Below are 18,816 nucleotides of genomic sequence, written 5' to 3' on the forward strand. Positions count from 1 at the left end.
TAGAGAAAAGATTTAGTATATGGTTAATTACCCTTTTAAGTTGAAGGGATTGCAAAAATCAATACATACATACATACATATACACGTGACAACAGGTAATTTTTGTTGGAGTCCCAAAGAAAAGAAGCAGTTCTCAAAGTCCGTTAAAAAATATCCCGACGGTGGGAATCGTAACCCTAATCGGCCGATGTCAACATCCGGGCAACAGCAGTTTCGGTACACGCAGACACCTTCGAAAGTTCTTCACCTCCGGAATCTTCCATGGGATTGCAGCGATGAAGAGCTAGTAGAGCTTTGCAAGCCCTTTGGTAAAATTGTCAATACAAAGTGCAACGTCGGGGCCAATCGCAACCAAGCGTTTGTCGAATTTGTAAGTTATTTTTCATTTGATTATCACGATTGATTGTCTTAAGAGGGACAACGATGGACATCCGTTTTTAGATTTCTTTATTGCGGCTAAATGTGTGTAGCTAGAGTTCAATTATTAATTGTATCCACTGTTCAAGCTCTCTCAGTTCTTATTGTTCCTTCATGGTAGCTATGCTCCATGGGTAACTCATTTTGAATGTTTAGGAAATGGCTGGGTTCTTGAAGTTAGGATATATCAGTTCAAACCCCAAAACATTGTGTGTGAGTAGACAATCCTATAGCCAGGCAAGTTCCTCGGAGTTTGTACTTGTAGGAATGCCCTGCCCCAGCCAGTAAATTAGTTGAGGTGTGCTCAAACTGGCTCTGGAATAGTTTGGAGCTGTCATAATAAATTTGTAAATTAGAATATTAGGAGCTTCCATAATGAATTTATAAATTATAATTGTAGAATAATTAACTGCTGAAATAGGATAGTTACATTCGTGGGTTTCATTCTAAAGCAATTCTTTTGTATATACGTCTTTCCCTTGTGAGTGCGTTAACATGACATTTATTATTACCCTCTAATGTGCATATTTGTCAACTGCAGGCTGACCTTAATCAGGCAATCAACATGGTTTCATATTATGCTTCATCTTCAGAGCCTGCTCAAGTTCGTGGCAAGACGGTGTACATTCAGTATTCTAACAGGAATGAAATTGTCAATAATAAGAGTCCCGGAGATGTTCCAGGAAATGTTTTGCTGGTGACTATCGAGGGTGTTGAAGCTGGTGATGTCAGTATCGATGTCATTCATTTGGTAAGTGTTTTGTTGCTTTCTCTCCTCTTTATAGAGGAAATATTTCCAAGTAAGCTAATTCAGGCCTTATGGACTGTTCAGAAGTCGTGCCTTATGAAGAGTTAAGTATTCATCCAATAATCCTTAATAACATTTTGAACACAGCACGATTCCCTAAGAATTTAGCATTTTAATACAAGTCCCAAAAAAAAGGGAAAAAACACAACTAGTGGACTTCTATGAAGAATATTCTTATGTTGCTTTGTGTTAAAATATATTTTCTCTTATCTTTTCTCGTTTTAAAATACATTTTCTCTAGCATAGCATATTGTTCTTGGGACATTATTTTAGTTTCTTGGAACCTTTACTGCTTTCTGTAGCCCAAAACCCTGGCTATGATTCAGATTTTAGAAGAGCTCAATCTTACTAATTATTTCACTTTCATCGCATATAACAACATTAGATGACGGCAGTGTTAACTAAAGTTGATTGAATCACAGATGGTCATTATTTAAGATCTTTTGTTGGAGACATTCTGGATATGTAATCATGTCGGTCATAAACCTTTCTATGGCTTGCATATACAGGTGTTACTCTGCACTCACAATCTAGTTCCTTTGTGTTTCTTCTTCAATGTGTTTTGGGAAACATAGTACACGTTGATTGTCCTTTATTACCTTTCTCTGTCTGATTTGCTTTTAACGGGCCAAAACCCATTTCAGGTATTTTCAGCCTTTGGTTTTGTTCAAAAGATCGCTACTTTTGAGAAGGCTGCAGGTTTTCAGGTCTGTATGTCTGTGGACCAATGAGTTTTGGCTTTTTCTTAATTTTGGCAGAGTGCTAATGAGTTTCTGTTACATCTTGACAGGCATTGATTCAATTTAGTGATGTTGGGACAGCATCTGCTGCTAGAGAGGCATTGGATGGGAGAAGTATACCAAAGTATGGCTAGTCCATTGTTTGAACATACCTTGGATTTATTCATCTTGCTTCCCACTTTGCGTTTGATCAACTAGTGTACTTGCTCGCGCAAAGCGCGGTCATAAAATTTTATGACAGAAAGCATATGCGGAGAGCATTTTAGATTAAATATATGAAAATAACTCAGTTTAACAGTATATGTGAAGAATAACAGAAAAGAGAACAAATATCTAGTTAAGAATCTGGAGGATGTAACCCTAGAATGTTTTTGCCTTTTCTTCTTCTAAGGCATTGCTTGTATTTATCTTCCAATATGAATTATTGACACTTATATTTTCAAAAAGTTGATATTATTTTTGTTTTGCTCGAGTACCTTGTGTCTATAATCCAAGGAAATGGGTGACTGATGATGAGGTTACACATCATATTAAGAGTAGAGTAGAGTAGATTAGATGAAACAGAGGCTCACATTCGGTGTCATGTGTGATAAGAATGTGCTGCCAAGGGTGTGGCCTAGTGGTCAATGTAGTGGTTGAGAGCCACGAGGTCTCAGATTCAAATCCCAGTAGAGACAAAAACACTAGGCGATTCTTTCCATCTGTCCTAACCTTGGTGGTAGGAGGTGATAGGTATCCCGTGGAATTAGTCGAGGTGCGCGAAAGCTGGCTTGGACACCACGGCCATAAAAAATTAATAATAAGTGGAATGATAAAAAAGTGAAATAATGAATCCATATCCTATAAAAAGAAACATCCCAACTTTAGGAATTTAGTTAAAAAGGCCAAGAAGTCCCTTTTTTTTAAGCTGGCAGGAGTACTTTAAGGTTATTTTGGGTAAATCAAAAGTGGGTACCATGCTTACCTGCTATCTTCCTATATATAGAGAGATTGCCTTTAAGCAATAATGGGAATTCTAGTAAAGAATTGTTTCTTTTTAAAAAAAAAAATTAATAAACCTTTAACTAGGTAGAATAATTTAAAACAACAAAGTAATTGTAAGAGTTAATGTTGTTAAATGTCTGTACACAATTATAGATTTATTGATAGAGTGAATTTTTTTTTCAACAAATATTTTGAGGGTAAAATAAGAGAAGTCAAAAAATTGACAAAAAAGATAAAAACCAATAGGCGAGGTGCCACATCACCTACTTAATACCTCGCTTTATTATACAGATAGATTTTTGGGGTATAATCCTAACTTTATTTTTTATCACAGGTACCTTCTTCCAGAACATGTTAATCATTGTCACTTGCGCATCTCATATTCAGCACACACGGATCTTAATATCAAGTTTCAATCTCATCGAAGCAGGTAGCACAGATTTACCTAGACAGCTTTTTGTATCTCTGACTTTGTTTCTTTATATTCTTATTGTTATTGCTATACTTGCTTGCATGCTAATTTTATCATTATCTGCTTTTGATTTACAGTTGAGGTGTTTTCTAATTTTTTATGCTTCTTGTCATCTAGGGTTTAGTGAAGCTCGGCAGCTAAAACACAGATGTGTTTGTCATGGCCTCGTAGTAATTTTCTTGATCTCATAATAGTGGTTAACAACATTCTTCTCATTTCTCATTTTAGATGATCATGTGAAGATCCTTGTTTTTATACTGAGTTCATGGTTTGGAGAATGCTTGTCTATTGTTGTAGGGATCACCTACTGTGTATTCATTTCAAATACGTTAGATGAGTATATTTGCCCGTGGTAAAGAAGTATGAATGGATGAATGTTGACTTTTATTTGTATCTGGCATCACTTATCGTGGGGATCTAGTTAGAAAACAAAAAACACGGGATATAAGTTAGATGAGTATATTTGCCTTTGGTTAAGAACCTCTGTGACGTTTATGTGTGTTCCTAGTGACTCTTCCAGTATCAAACCCTAGTTATCACTGTAGTGTCACATCTACTTACCGGTGCATTGGAAGGTATGTAGGAAAACTGATGGGGAAAACTATTAGGTTGATATAGGGATAAGAGTGAGAGTTTAGAGAATATAGTTTTAGTAACTCCTAATTTCTGTAAAGTGTAATCTATTTGTCCATTTTATATGACATTTACTCCATTCTTTGATGGCTTAAATGTTTGGGCTTGGGACTTCCATGTTGGAGGTTTCAAGTTCGAAATCCCTTGCCAGCGAAAGCAAGGGGTTTGCCTTTTGGGTCGAGCTCGTCGCACCGGGCTTGCCTAGTGCGGGTTACCTCTCCTATGTGGTTTGCGAGCTATTGCATAGGAGCAGGGGTTTTACCCTATGCGCACCTAAAGGGTAGCGGCTGCGGGTTTCCCTTGTCATCAAAAATAAATAAATATAACTCTCCCACCTTTCAATAATTTGTATCATAAACTATTCAAATTTTAAACTTTGATATGATATTATGTCTATAAGTCTTAACTTTTCAACCACTATAATAGTTTAGTTCACTATCACTAATATTATATATAATTCAAATTAACATCTTTATTTTCTTTACAAGTCAAGCATCATCATATAAGAAGGCATGGAGGGAGAATTATTTAGTGTTGGAGTGANTAGGGATAAGAGTGAGAGTTTAGAGAATATAGTTTTAGTGAACTCCTAATTTCTGTAAATTGTAATCTATTTGTCCATTTTATATGACATTTATTCCATTCTTTGATGGCTTAAATGTTTGGGCTTGGGACTTCCATGTTAGAGGTCTCAAGTTCGAAACCCCTTGCCAGCGAAAGCAAGGGGTTTGCCTTCTGGGTCGAGCTCGTCGCACCGGGCTTGCCTAGTGCGGGTTACCTCTCCTATTGCGAGCTATTGCATAGGAGCGGGGGTTTTACCCTGTGTGTACCCAAAGGGCAGCGACTGCGGGTTTCCCTTGTCATCAAAAATAAATAAATATAACTCTCCCACCTTTCAATAATTAGTATCATAAACTATTCAAATTTTAAACTTTGATATGATATTATGTCTATAAGTCTTAACTTTTCAACCACTATAATAGTTTAGTTCACTATCACTAATATTATATATAATTCAAATTAACATCTTTATTTTCTTTACAAGTCAAGCATCATCATATAAGAAGGCATGGAGGGAGAATTATTTAGTGTTGGAGTGAAACCAGTCCAATAGAGCTGATTGAATATAGATGATTCACCAGCTAATTTGGAATTGATGCATAGTTGATTGATTGATTAATTTCGAGTTTTTCATCTCAATAGTCATATGAACTGAGCTTTTAGGGGGTGGGATGGGGTAGGATCTTATTTTTGTAGTTATTTTGTGGTATAGTTGCTGTGGTGATTCCATAACGGTGATCTTTGTTTAATAGCAGTGTTTTTGCACTTATCATTGCCTTCAAGATATTTAATGTGTCTATAATTCAACTTTTTGGGGAAATATGTATTTCAGGGTTATATAATTTAGTCGATCTGATATTCATAGAAGCTTACATCAGTTTGATTCATGTTTAGTTCCTTCTTTTATTGTATAGGGACTACACAAACCCTTATCTCCCAGTAAATCCTACTGCAATGGAGGGGGTTCTTCAAGTATGTTCCTTTCCTCATTTTATTTGTTGTCATCCTTGTATCGGAAAAGTCCTCACAAGGTCTGTATTCAGCCTGTTGTAGGTCCAGATGGAAAGAAAAAGGAACCCGAGAGTAATGTGCTTTTTGCCTCTTTAGAAAATATGCAGTATGCTGTTACCGTCGATGTCCTTAACACGGTATTTTCTCCCGTGTTATTTCATTGATGCCCATTATGGTAATTGTGTAGTCATTCATTTATACTCTGCTGTTGTTATATTCTGCCCGGAAACAGGTTTTCTCTGCATTTGGTACTGTTCAGAAGATCGCTATATTTGAGAAGAATGGTCAAACCCAGGCATTAATTCAGTATCCTGGTATGTATGGATTGTGGGTGCTGTTCTTTGGTAGTTTAAGAAACTGCCCGTGTATACTTAGTCTAGGCTTTAAGGTTTATGGTGGCTTCTTTATTTTCTTCATCTCTTCTTTTACGCTTTCCTCACCCCAATTTGAGTTACTTGAAAGAAAACAAGAAAATAATGTGGAAATAAAAATATGAAGGATAGAGATATGCAAAATGAAGTGCTAAGAAGTAAGGACCCTGGGACTGTCTTAACCCATGCCTATCGATGTGTTTTTTTATAAGGTATGCCTATCGCTGTGTGAATAGACCATGTATTGCTAATACTATGGTTTGCTGTGTATTAGTTGTATACCTTATAATCCAGTTAACTTTCTCAAAAAAAGTTGTATACCTTATAATACTGAATAGGGTAAAAATCCTACAAAACATAGGATTAAATAATATCATGATTAATACATTTTACATGTATGAATCTAATACAACCTTCCAAATCACCCCTAGTTGATCTTATTATTCAAAAATTAGCTGATTAATGTTAGTTCTGATACAAATATAGTCAATTCAAAAACTTAGATAACAAAGTTATCTAGATCTCGAAGAAATTAGAGATAAATAATTAATATAAAACTAATTACCTACTTTACTTTACTTTAATAAAAATCCAAAGATATCAAGTTAAGTATTAATCTTACATCCAAAAAAATGTTTCCGGTAAGGTTGCAATACAAATTCATAGTCACCTCACCACACACAAATGTGTAAAAAGAAGAAACATCTCTCAAATAATATTCTCAAAAATATCAAAATCCACTCCTTTATATAGGGGAAAATTATTCAAAGTAATATGAGATCTAAATTCTACTTTTATGAAAATAATAAAATACTAAAACCTAACTAGAAAACTTTTGAACTAGGAAAGCACGTAAAATAATGCCGAACTTCTTCCCTAACAAAATAAGGAAAAAGTTGCCGAACTTTTAAACATTTGGACGTGACTTCTACGTCCATTTTGGATGAGGACTTAAGCTCACTTTTGGGGAGAATTTTCAGCCCTATGTGGGCTTGGTTTTAATTTTTGGGGCTCATATGGGCCCTAATCTTCCTCGTCTTGGGCTTGGACTTGGATCATGGAATATGTGTAGCACCGAGCCCATTCTTCTTTGCAATTCTTTGCCTCATTCTTGTGCTCTTCTTCCACAATAAACATCTTGATTTTCATTGAAGGTCGTCAATCTTTAATGGAAGCATACCACCATGGATGCTATCAAATCCTCTTTGACGGTTGTGGCCATTGGTTTGGTCTTGAGAAATATGTGTGAGGGCAGTAAGGAGTTATACTTGAACAACTGGCTAGCTTCAGAGAATGATTCTATTAACATTCCCCTATACAAATACACTGCCAAACCTTCATCATCCTGCATGGATGTACATGATCTATTTTGCATTAGAATCATTTATGTGAATACCCGTATTTTCAATCACCTCATGTTTAAGTAGATCAGGTTTCCTGCAGAATGCACAACGACCAACTTATACTGAATGTGATTTTGGATGTCAGGATACTCTAAAGCCTTAAAAATTAGCCAGAACTCCCAATTAATGGTCTCTATAAATGTGTTCAAGTATTTTCCAAGGAAATTCATGCATCGTTTTTTCGGTCTTCTAATGGATAATTTGATCCATGCACCCAAGGGTGTGGCACAACAGTCGATGTGGGTGAAAACTATGGGGGACCAAAGTTCAAATTATGATATAGACAAAAAGAAAATGCTTCAGTAGATAATTTATTCTCTTCTGAGTTCTGCCCAAGCCTTGGTGGACAAAATTACTCAATAATTGTATTTTTGGGAGGTAATTGGTGCCTGCTTAAATAATCAGATACACAGTATGGATATATATGTAAAAAATCTACTAAAATACTACTAACATATATCAAACCTGAACCCATAACTTTAATAGTACAAAGAGTTCAATGCAAGGTTGAACCTAGTAAGTGTAAATCTTGGATCGACCTATAGAAATAGTTGAGGTGCGTGAAAGCTGAACCAAATACTACTGTTATATAGTTAGAAAAAATAGTAGTGCACATTCTGCTATCTTACACTAGGCATTAACAGATGGGTTTGTAAACATATCATCCTGTTTATCATCTCCAAGTGCACATTCCACTATCTTTTTTCCTTTTTTTCCATGTCATCCTTTTCAATGACATTGAACCTATTGGAACATAAGGTGTTGATGGATCAGTTTTACTGCAGATGTAACAATTGCAGCTGCTGCAAAGGACGCTTTAGAGGGACACTGCATATATGATGGTGGCTATTGTAAGCTTCATCTATCATACTCTCGTCATACTGATCTGAATGTACAGGTATAGATATGTGCTTTTGAGTTGGTTTCGAAGGGAAAAATGATGTCTAAATAAATAAAGAGTCGACACCATATTTTAAGATTCTATTACTGAAAGTATGCTTCTTGACACTTGTTCCTTCCTGCATCTTTTTCATTAGACCTCTTAGCTTGAATTAATTATTCAATTGTGTCGAAGCAGGCATACAGTGACAAAAGTAGAGACTACACAGTTCCAGAATCAAGTTTGCTTGCGATGCAACAAGCATCTGCAGTCCATGCCACACCACCTGCTTGGCATAATCCTCAGTCTGGTCCAGTACAGTCATCAGCTGGCTATGCCACTACTGGTACTGTTCCTGGCCAAGCACCACCTGCATGGAATCCAAATTTGCAGGGTGGAGGATCAACCTTTCCATCGGCTCCTACTGGATATCCTGGTCATTCATATGCTCCACCAGCTCCTGCTTATGCAACTGCAGTACATCCTCCTGGATCGTCACAGCAGACCAATCACATTTCTACTGGTAGTCGACCTTTTAGTGTAAGTCAGCCTTTTCAGCCATCAACCATGCCGCCTGGAGGTGTTCCTCCTCCTGGGCATGCACCTTATCATGGTTAATAGGCTCTCTTGGGAACATCGAAGCTGTTATTAATTTACGCTGGCTTAGGGGTACTTGTTCAGTGTCGGCGTGGGTTTGTGATGTCAGCTGTATACCTTCACATTCTCTTCTTTCTTGAACTACTCCTAAATTTTAGTTTTTGGCCTTCTTGATGAATTGAACTAATGTTTGATCTGAGAGTGGAAAAGATTCATCTGTATAATGAGTTGTTTAGTAACAATGGTTTTTCTTATTGACATTAGCATTGTTATTCTTATTATGCTATTAAGCTGGCCAAGTTATGCGGAGTTGCATGAAACAAAAATGATGAATTTATGCGGATAACAGCTGCTACCTGATTTGCCCTCAAAGGATTTTTCAATATTATCACAACACACTCCAAATTATTTGTTAATTGATCGTTTGATGTCTACTTAACATATATAATAAGGACAAGTAGTCATGTCGATTCATATTATAGAAGAATCCATGAAATTGATAACGGAAAGAAAATGGAAAAGTGAGTCGTTTATTTTCTTCATATGCTCGTAATCATGCAGCATTGTCCGCATAATTTTTGTAATCGAGCCAACACTGGAAAAAGTAAATAATTTATTTTATTTATTATCTATATTTATAAGTGAAAAAAGAATTAAAAACGAAATGATATCCCGTGATACATCATGTCAAACAGGACATATTACATCTGAAGTGGACATCTCCCCCAGTGGCACATGAGAGATGAACTTGTGCTACCCAAAAAAGAACAAATTCTAAATTTTCACGTCTTATTTTGCTTCTCCATTTTGTTTACTATTTTACAATCTTCATTTGGAAAATCTACCCATAAAATATATGACTCATACCGATTTTATTTTAGAAACACACAAAAATATTTTTTTTTAAAAAAAAAACCTTTTTCATCAAATGGCTTACATAAACTAACAACACATGAAATTGAAATTGACCCATGGTAAAATTCCTGTATGATATATGTAGGTGTCATAGAAATCATGTGTTTATGTTACTATCGTAGTCATGTCTGCTAACATCTTTAGTTTGTGTTGGACAAGTGAATCTATATTTAGATATTTTCAACCATTGGATCAGTTGTCATATAAAACTCATTAACTCCTCATGTGCGTATGTAAACTATGTGGGGGGAGTGTCAGCTGTCTATCAATTTTAATACTAGTGATCGAATATGGACCACCACACCCTTTTGTTTCAACAAAAAATGAATTAATTTTATTTTTGCTAGTACAACTTGTTGATATAACTCTGCAACTACTTAGTACTTATACATGTCGTTGCTTCATCTACGTGCTGGTTGGTACCTTAACCACATTCAGTATTTATGGCCCCTCTTATCTTTCTCCCTATTTTTTCATTCTTTTTATCAGCCGACAATTTTCTCTTTCGGTTTTCATCTTCAAATACATATAACACACATGCCAATAATATCAAAATTCTATTTACAGATCAAATTATCAAAAAATAATGTTAACTATGAGAGATCAAGTAATGGATTAGCTATAAAATTCATAACAAAATCCTACACTTAATTTCTTTTTTAAAGTTAAGGCATCTAACCATCTCATCAAAAAACTAAATTGATTAGAGGGAGGGTAAAACCTTATCTGAATCTGGTATTTCTACTGCACCAATAAATGCATGACATGTGTTTAATATATAGTCGATTATTATCACTCAATCATGATTAATTAATACTATATATTCTTACCCGGTGATAAGTTGATATGATTAATATATAGTATTGCTATATTTTTAACATGGTTCAAGCGTAGCGTTAGACAATTGAGCATAAATGGTAAAAAGGGGTTGGAATTCAGCGTGATATTAAATGGCATCATTAAATAGTTGTAACATATAATGGACTACAACTCTAAATTGTGGAGCCTTAAAAACTATCGCCAAACATATACAGGGAAGTTCTCAAGTATGGTAGTGAATTAAGAGCTACTTGAAGTAAAGAAGAGTGTGATATGACACTCTAACTTCCTAAAATCACGTTTCTATTTTTAATTTTAGTGAACAAAACAGTTGTGAGCTCGATCAGATTCAAGGTTTAAATTTTATGACTTAACATAAATCCAATATGCTGTTCAGATCATATCATATACACGCACCATTTAACTTGGTCTCACCTGACATTTATTCTCTTAAAAGTATGATATGCACAAGTAGACACGTATATTTATATGAAACTGAACAAGTCGATACCTGCATCTTACATGACTATTCGTGTGAGATATACTCATCCTACATGAAAGCTGATTTATATTATGTCATGTAGGTCATGTGTGTTTATTTATTCAACTTTATACAAATTTAAGTGTCTACTTGTGTACACCCACAGTTGGAAGACATAGATGTCAACCGAGACCAAGTTAAAAGACACATTTATATATTATGCTTATTTTTAAAGTTATACATTTATATCTATTTATTGTAATTTTAATAAATTTTCATGTAAATTTATACGTACTCCACGTCAAAAAGTATTTGGGTTCAAATAAAACCCACCCTTATACATTAGACCCCTCTGGTTGTGACGGATGAAATTATCCCAAAATTCTTGACTATTACTACTTCTATTGTCATTATTGTTATTGTAGAAATTACGGATTAGTGGTGAATGATCATGTGATGAATGACTTTATGTCACTTTCTTTTGAAACCCCAGTGTGCACATCAAAAGGGCTAAATCATGTGCCATTAATTTTTGTCTGAAATAATCCACTAATACTCTTAATTATGATTAGGATTTAAGCATTATCTTTTGTTGATCTACTACTTATTTTGATTAACATGCATGTTTAAAGTAAAATTGGTTCATCAACAAATAACTAATTGGGCTCTCGTGTGACAAAATAGAAAGTTATACTAATCTTTTACGAAATGCCAGATGTTAGAATTTCAAATTAGTGTTTCCTAGTAGTAGTAAGTAGTAACAGCTTCATAGAACTGTTAATATCGAAGATTTCCAGAACAGAACAAATAAAAAGATAAATAGCAAACAAAACAACAAAACGTGTGACAGGGTACGTTTGTCTAGTTCGATATGGTGAAAATTGCATCACTTTGCTTTCGAAGCTAATTCAAGATTTAGTGTCGGTAAATTGATCTAATTATGCTTATTATATAATTTTTGAACTTTTTGAATATGTATATAATAACTTGTTCAGTTGAACCTACAAAATTCACTTTAAATTTGTCTCTACTTCGTAGTCAGAGGTAGAACTAGAGTGTAAGTTGGGGGTTTACATGAATCCATGAGATATTGTATATGTATTAAGAAATCTACATGAAATAGTTAATATGTGTGTTTGGTAGGATGGAAAATGTTTTTCAGAAAATATTTTCTTGGAAAACAAGTGATGTTCTTATTTATTTCTAGTGTTTGAAATGTAAGCAAAAAAAACATATTATTCCAAAGTAATTTATATGTAATGTAGCAAAACATGAATATGAGGATGCGTTGGTGTGAGGAGTTGGGATTCAAGGGTGGCGGGGTGAGATGGTCAAGGGGTCGGGTCAGAGAGGTGTTGGATGGACAGGGAAGAGACAATTAACTTAGAATGTCACTTATTCAACTTGTTTTCACTACTTTTATAAGGAAAGTCAATTTTCCTTATTCTTAAAGAAAATGTTTTTAAAAATATTTTTGGTGAAAAATTGAAAATACCACACATTGGTGCTTTGTGGACTAGGTCTTGGTGGAATTTGTTGCGGATAATGTGGCATAATTTTGTATAATCACCACTAAATTTGCAAAGACTAAATGACTAGATAAACATGGAGTAGTTTAATTTCACTAACAATATTTAAAGCAGTGATGTTATTTAGTCAACACATGCATGGTCTGAGCTGGTTACCAATGTGTACATGGAAATTAAATTAGTAGGAAACCTCAACGTCAAAATGCTTTTTGGGCTGTTATAGACTTTGATAAGATGTGTGGAGTCACTTTTACTACATCAAAAATGAAAAAATATAAACAGATGAAGCCTATATTGTCTTAGGTTTCTCATTTGTCTTGAAACTTTATGATATTTGATTGTCTGGAGGAAATCTTTTAATTTTATTTACTGAAAAAATCCGTAATCAGTGCAACACTTTTCTGGGAAAATGATGGATAAGATAAGACATCTAAATCTCTGAGTTAGATATGCCTCGTTTCTCATGTCTGAATTTTTAACTTCTTTTTTTCTTTTCAAAAAAAATAATAAATTCTTGGTCAACAATATTCACTTAACCCAACCCAACCACCTCACAGACATAATATTAATAGGTTTCAGACACCGGATGGGAAATCAAAAAAGTAACTTCAATAACTTACAGACTGTGTACATGAATTTTCCACTTAGAATTACGAGTATTTTGTAAAGTGTAATCTTGTACTCTATTGCCATTTGAAAATTTATCGGAAATTAATAATAGTACTTAATAATCAAGGTAAAATAGATATAAATGATAAATTATATATCTCTGGATCTATTTTTGAATATTTTAATTGCCTTCAGACTTAAACCTTGAGGAGATATTGATAGTATCCGATTCTAGCATTAGTGGAAGGATTGCAGTTGCGTGTGTATCTTGATATTAATTATACCAAACAAATATAGATATTCTTGTTATCCACAAATTCAAAACGTGGTTCTTTGAGTTGCTCCTCTATTTTTCTCTCCTTCTCTTGATAATAATGGAATCATATTTAATTTTTTTTACAATGAAATCGACAAATCAAGCTCCTAACAGTATAGTACGTAACATGTTTCTTTTTTCAAATAACAACAGTGTTCGTATTAATTTGCTTACAACTATTTCATCAGGCATAATTAATATCAAATATTCAGTCTACCCAAAACTTAAGCAAATGAATATATAATGTTGTATCATTATTAAAATTTAAACTCTTATATATGAATGTGATAACACTGAAAGAGCGTTGTGGATACAAATGTTGAGACAGGATTAACGAATCTGATGAAGTGGATAACATTTGATGGTTCCCACTTGTTTTCCATTTTCATTAAAATAAAATCATAATGTATAGAGGGTAGAATTAAATTAGCCATACATAATTTCACCAATCACATGAATTATACTACTCTGCTATCGACCCTACACATACTGGATTCAATTTTGCAATACCACGCGGCTTCTTCCCAGAGAAAACAAAACCCCTAAATATTTATTACTCCATCTGTCTCAATTTATTTGACACAGTTAAAAAGTCAAGAGTCAAACTTCATATAATTTTAAAGTTTTTTTTTGAAAAATAACTTGCATGTTTAGAAACTACATATAAAAAAAATATTAAAAGTAACAAAAATTTAAAATTACAGTATTTAGAGGTCATACAAATAAAATTGCGTTCAATTTTTTTTTTATTTTACTCTAAAAATTCAAATTAGATCATATAAATTAGTAACTTTTCCAACTACTCAGGCAATTGCTTTAGTTCTACCAAAATAAATTATGATGAATTTTTTTATTTTTTTTTATGTGAATATGCTAAAAATTATATGTAGAGAGAGGATGGTCCCAAGCAACAGTTAAAGAAACTTTATCAGTTGGTCAGCTTAATTTAATATTGGACCTTTTATTTTAACGCCCAAACCACCCTTTTAACTCCTCTATTTATTCTCCACGACTTCATTTCCTAACTATACCCTCGTTACTCAAGCAAACACATAGAAACTTTTTTTGTGAGTTATTTTCCTCCTCCTTAATTGGTTTATTTCTCTTCAATTTTTCTAGTACACTAATTTCATTAGCACTAAACTTTAATTCCCTCCCCTGCAGGTTTGAAAATGGCTCTTTTAGGTCTCCTTTTAATGGGAATTTCCCTCATGTTTCAATCAGCCCAAGGCTATGGTGGTTGGATCAATGCTCATGCCACTTTTTACGGTGGAGGAGATGCTTCTGGAACTATGGGTACCGATAATTTAATTAACGTTTAGTCATGATGTACAAACACTTTATTCTGTGAATGCTACGTGTCTATACTGAAATTGTGGGTGGATTTTGACAGGTGGTGCTTGTGGTTACGGAAATTTATACAGCACTGGATACGGAACGAACACTGCTGCGTTGAGTACTGCTCTGTTCAACAACGGGTTGAGCTGTGGAGCGTGTTTTCAGTTAATGTGTGTGAATGCGGGACAGTACTGCCTGCCGGGCATAATTACTGTGACAGCCACAAATTTCTGTCCACCAGGAGGGTGGTGTGATCCTCCACGCCCTCATTTTGATCTCTCTCAACCTATCTTCTTGCGCATTGCTCAATATAGAGCTGGCATCGTTCCTGTTGCCTACAGAAGGTAATTTACTCTTAAATTCATGTTTTAGAGCCATTCATACCCTTATCATTACCATATTTTGGAGTCAGTCGTAGTAAGCTAAAACTACTCTTTGTGATACTTCAAATTGGAACTCAGTTAAGATCAAGAAATTTACTAACCGGAAGGGTATGAATGTCCTCGAAATACATCAAAGGATAAAATTAAGATATGCCTCCCGTTTAGTCCTTTTAAAAAAAAGTTACATTTTTATATTTAATAGTAATTTTTTTACATAACATATCCAAAATTACATGATTCAAAAGACATTTTGGTACATTACACTCATAGTATTTAGTTTAACGGCACAAGATTCAAAAGTCTCTTTACTTGCTTAAATTGTGTACTGAGTTTGTTAGATTAGGTCTTAGGCCTAACTCATACCCCAGAAGCAAGCTTAAAGGGAGGAGGATTGTCCAAGCATTATAAGGAGTCCAGCCATCTCATTAGTGGGACTTTTTTGCTTTTAACACCTCATCTCACGCCCAGTGCTTAGCATCTGGTGCGTGGGCATTTTTTGGGGCAATTTTTTGATTTTTTTTTTCTTGGGCCCCAACATTGAGTGGGATGAGCCCTGCTCTGATACCATGATAATTTAGGTCATAGGCCTAACTGAGTCCAACTAAGATACATAAATCGAAATTGAATAAGAGTAAACCGAAAAGTGTAGTTGTTTATGGTACATGTGGTAACAATTATAACTAAATTTTCTTGGATATATATGTTAATGTTTTACAGAGTACCCTGCAGAAGAAGTGGAGGAATTAGATTTACAATCAATGGCCACTCTTACTTCAACTTGGTTCTTGTAACAAATGTTGGAGGTGCAGGAGATGTACACTCAGTATACATCAAGGGTTCAAGAACTCAATGGCAACCAATGTCAAGAAATTGGGGCCAAAATTGGCAGAATAACGCTTACCTTAACGGCCAAAGCCTGTCCTTTAAGGTCACTACAGGCGATGGTCGCACTGTTGTTTCATACAATGCAGCTCCTAGTTCTTGGTCTTTTGGTCAGACATTTTCTGGAGGACAATTCCGTTAGAACGCAAATATTTTGCGGAAAAAAAATCAGAATTTTCAAGTATACTACTTACGAAAATATTTAATTTTTAAATATTATTCTAAGAGTTTGGCCTTAATTTAAGGGTTTTACTCACCAAAATATTTGGGAAAAGCGCAGTTTGGCACTTTTTGTCCATTGTAAAATTGGTCATTCAATTGTGGAAGTAAAAAGAATTTATTCGGCCTACTTTTTTTTTGGGTGGTTATTAACGTTTAGGGGGCGGCAGTTGTGGGCTTTTACTGCTCAATTTAATAGTATAAATAGCATTACAATATTGTGTGCATAGAAGAAAAATATCTATTTTTTTTTTAATGTAAAAGAGCTAAGCACTAATTATGCTGAGTATGTATGTACCAATTGTCTCTAGCTATTTGTTTGTAAGAAAATGTTACTATAATAATAAAGGGGAACTCCAAGTTTTACTAGGTGCAGTGTCTTATAAAGGGGATTCTTTACCTTACAATTTCTTAAAGGTGATGATGCCTTCTTCTAATTAGTAACGAGAGTTTTGTTATAATAATGTGTCAATCTCAAACAAGTTAGTGTCGGATATATAGATTCTCGACATCCCTTCCTTTTTCCTTTTCGGATGAGGGTGAGAAAGGCAGAGGAAGTTGAGACGGAAGAAACACGTTAATAATTATGGATGGTCCTCTAACTTATCTAAGTAGATGGAATTGGGCACTATTGAACTTATACCCTATCATAATAACGAGTTAAAACTCCACCTACTAGAAATTATTTTTTCACTTTATTCCTAAAACAAAATATAGACATCAGTACAATGGGAAGTTGGATGAATTCATTGGTTTTCACCATTAAAAAATGTAGTGGGATCACAAACTTACATTAAAAGAAAAAAGAGGTAGCAATAATATTCTTATAGGACTCTGATAGATGAGGAAATAGATCTTAAATTTAAGTAAACACAAAAATCTAACCCATGAAAAATGGATTATCTAAAACTATATAACAAATCCAAATTATGCTTAGCGTACCGATGTGGAACTCAACCGACTCTTTTAATCAAGTACATTGAAATTGAACTTTACGGAAAATCTTTTTAGTGAGACAACAACCAACAAAATTAACTAATATGTATAAGATTTCATACATTTAACACTTTAAAATTCTTAATTAAATAATCCATTTTAATTTAACTATTTATTTATGTAATATTTTATATGTTTATATAATAATCTAATATATATCAACAAAACATTTCCAATGATGAATCTAGTGATCAATGGCGGATCCAGGATTTAGAGTCCGTGGGTGCCAAATAGACTTATCGATTAAATTAATTTTATATTTTATTAAATTATTTGTCTTTTCGATATATATCATAAATCAATCAACAAAATATAAATAATAAAATATTACAAATCCACACTCCACACTAAAAGCATGAAGTTAACAAATTTAAAACTTTCAATAATATTACTAAAATTATAAATATTCATCATTCATTTACAATTGTCCTCGACGAGTTTTCATAATCTGAAAACGATCGATAATGACATCATTACTAACATTTATAAATACATCACGCTCTATGTAACACACTAGACGATCATTTAAATATTGATTACCAATATTATTCCGCACTTCATTTTTTATGTGCTTCATTGACGAAAATGTTCTCTCCACAGTTGTCGTAGCAACAGGTAAAATCAAATAAACAAGTGAAAAGTCAAAGGAGTAATAATGTAATTAATTTAATTTAAGTCAATAACAATTATAAATAAAATAAAATAAAATAATGTGTCAGCTGTTTTTCCTTAAAAAAATGTACTTGGAGCCTTTTTTTTCTTAAAAACGTCTGTAGCAAATTTCTCAAAAAAATAGGTACAAAAGGGATTTGAATCCGCAACATCAACCTTCTAAAGTTGCCGTCCTACCGTGGCACCACAAGCCAGTTTTGTTCTTTGGATGGCACACTTTATATTTATATAAATATTATATACATATACCTATGTATATATAGAGTTTCCATCGAAGTTCGGGGGTGGCGTGGCACCCCCACACCTCTTCATAGATCCGCCCCTGCAGTAGTGATGGCATAACAAAATATATCACCCCTTCAAAAAATTGAAAAAGGGCTACATAGAGTTCTCACTTTTGGCCTACTATCTTTAACATTTTAATTATCAATTATCCTAATTTTATGATGGAAACTTTAATAAAATTATTATTTTTGTATATTAAAAAAATAACTTATTAGTATCATTGATATTATTGTGCATCTTTTTCCTAAAATATGGTAACAAAATACAACTGAAATGAACCTTTTCGAAATAGAATAAAAGCAGTTAACATGTACAATGATGTTAAAAGTTGAAAGAATGCCACTATTTCCTTTAATTAATTTAATACAATTTATTATGTCCAACTATAATTATGTATTGATAAAATATATTAGAGGAATTCAGATTTTACGGATTTTAGGTGTTATATTCCTATAACAGTTTATTAGAGAAAAATCAGTATATATATATATATAT

General features: G+C 33.8%; 2 protein-coding genes across 4 annotated transcripts; both read left to right on the forward strand.

Moving 5' to 3' along the window:
• The first annotated feature begins 79 nt into the window (after window positions 1–79).
• On the forward strand, window positions 80–9,135 carry LOC125848775 (polypyrimidine tract-binding protein homolog 1). Of its 2 annotated transcripts, none has more exons than XM_049528706.1 (10): window positions 80–370; window positions 959–1,168; window positions 1,870–1,932; window positions 2,016–2,089; window positions 3,284–3,379; window positions 5,530–5,587; window positions 5,659–5,763; window positions 5,859–5,940; window positions 8,186–8,298; window positions 8,479–9,135. In XM_049528706.1, exons 1-10 carry the CDS (start codon window positions 188–190, stop codon window positions 8,896–8,898), a joined length of 1,404 nt encoding a protein of 467 aa, XP_049384663.1. In that variant the 5' UTR covers window positions 80–187; the 3' UTR covers window positions 8,899–9,135. The 2 variants fall into 2 exon arrangements, with proteins under 2 accessions (XP_049384663.1, XP_049384664.1); XM_049528707.1 differs by having other exon boundaries at window positions 8,186–8,251; window positions 8,479–8,744.
• A 5,429-nt stretch (window positions 9,136–14,564) lies between these two features.
• LOC125847940 (expansin-A10) lies at window positions 14,565–16,298 on the forward strand. Of its 2 annotated transcripts, none has more exons than XM_049527699.1 (4): window positions 14,565–14,613; window positions 14,711–14,842; window positions 14,940–15,228; window positions 15,985–16,298. In XM_049527699.1, the coding sequence occupies exons 2-4, from the start codon at window positions 14,719–14,721 to the stop codon at window positions 16,289–16,291; spliced, it is 720 nt and encodes a 239-aa protein (XP_049383656.1). In that variant the 5' UTR covers window positions 14,565–14,613; window positions 14,711–14,718; the 3' UTR covers window positions 16,292–16,298. The 2 variants fall into 2 exon arrangements, with proteins under 2 accessions (XP_049383656.1, XP_049383657.1); XM_049527700.1 differs by having other exon boundaries at window positions 14,599–14,617.
• Window positions 16,299–18,816: the final 2,518 nt, after the last annotated feature.

This window comes from Solanum stenotomum, chromosome 12, assembly GCF_019186545.1.
Source record: "Solanum stenotomum isolate F172 chromosome 12, ASM1918654v1, whole genome shotgun sequence".
NCBI classification, from domain to species: Eukaryota; Viridiplantae; Streptophyta; class Magnoliopsida; order Solanales; family Solanaceae; genus Solanum; species Solanum stenotomum.

What these genes read in the sequence shown, in the direction of transcription:
- LOC125848775 (XM_049528706.1), top strand. Translation starts at nt 188, where the DNA reads ATGTCAACATCCGGGCAACAGCAGTTTCGGTACACGCAGACACCTTCG. An exon ending in CAATGGAGGGGGTTCTTCAA is followed by an intron (nt 5,588 to 5,658) that starts GTATGTTCCTTT and finishes GTCTGTATTCAG; the next exon opens with CCTGTTGTAGGTCCAGATGG. An exon ending in GGCATTAATTCAGTATCCTG is followed by an intron (nt 5,941 to 8,185) that starts GTATGTATGGAT and finishes GTTTTACTGCAG; the next exon opens with ATGTAACAATTGCAGCTGCT.
- LOC125847940 (XM_049527699.1), top strand. Translation starts at nt 14,719, where the DNA reads ATGGCTCTTTTAGGTCTCCTTTTAATGGGAATTTCCCTCATGTTTCAA. An exon ending in AGATGCTTCTGGAACTATGG is followed by an intron (nt 14,843 to 14,939) that starts GTACCGATAATT and finishes GGATTTTGACAG; the next exon opens with GTGGTGCTTGTGGTTACGGA. An exon ending in GTTCCTGTTGCCTACAGAAG is followed by an intron (nt 15,229 to 15,984) that starts GTAATTTACTCT and finishes AATGTTTTACAG; the next exon opens with AGTACCCTGCAGAAGAAGTG.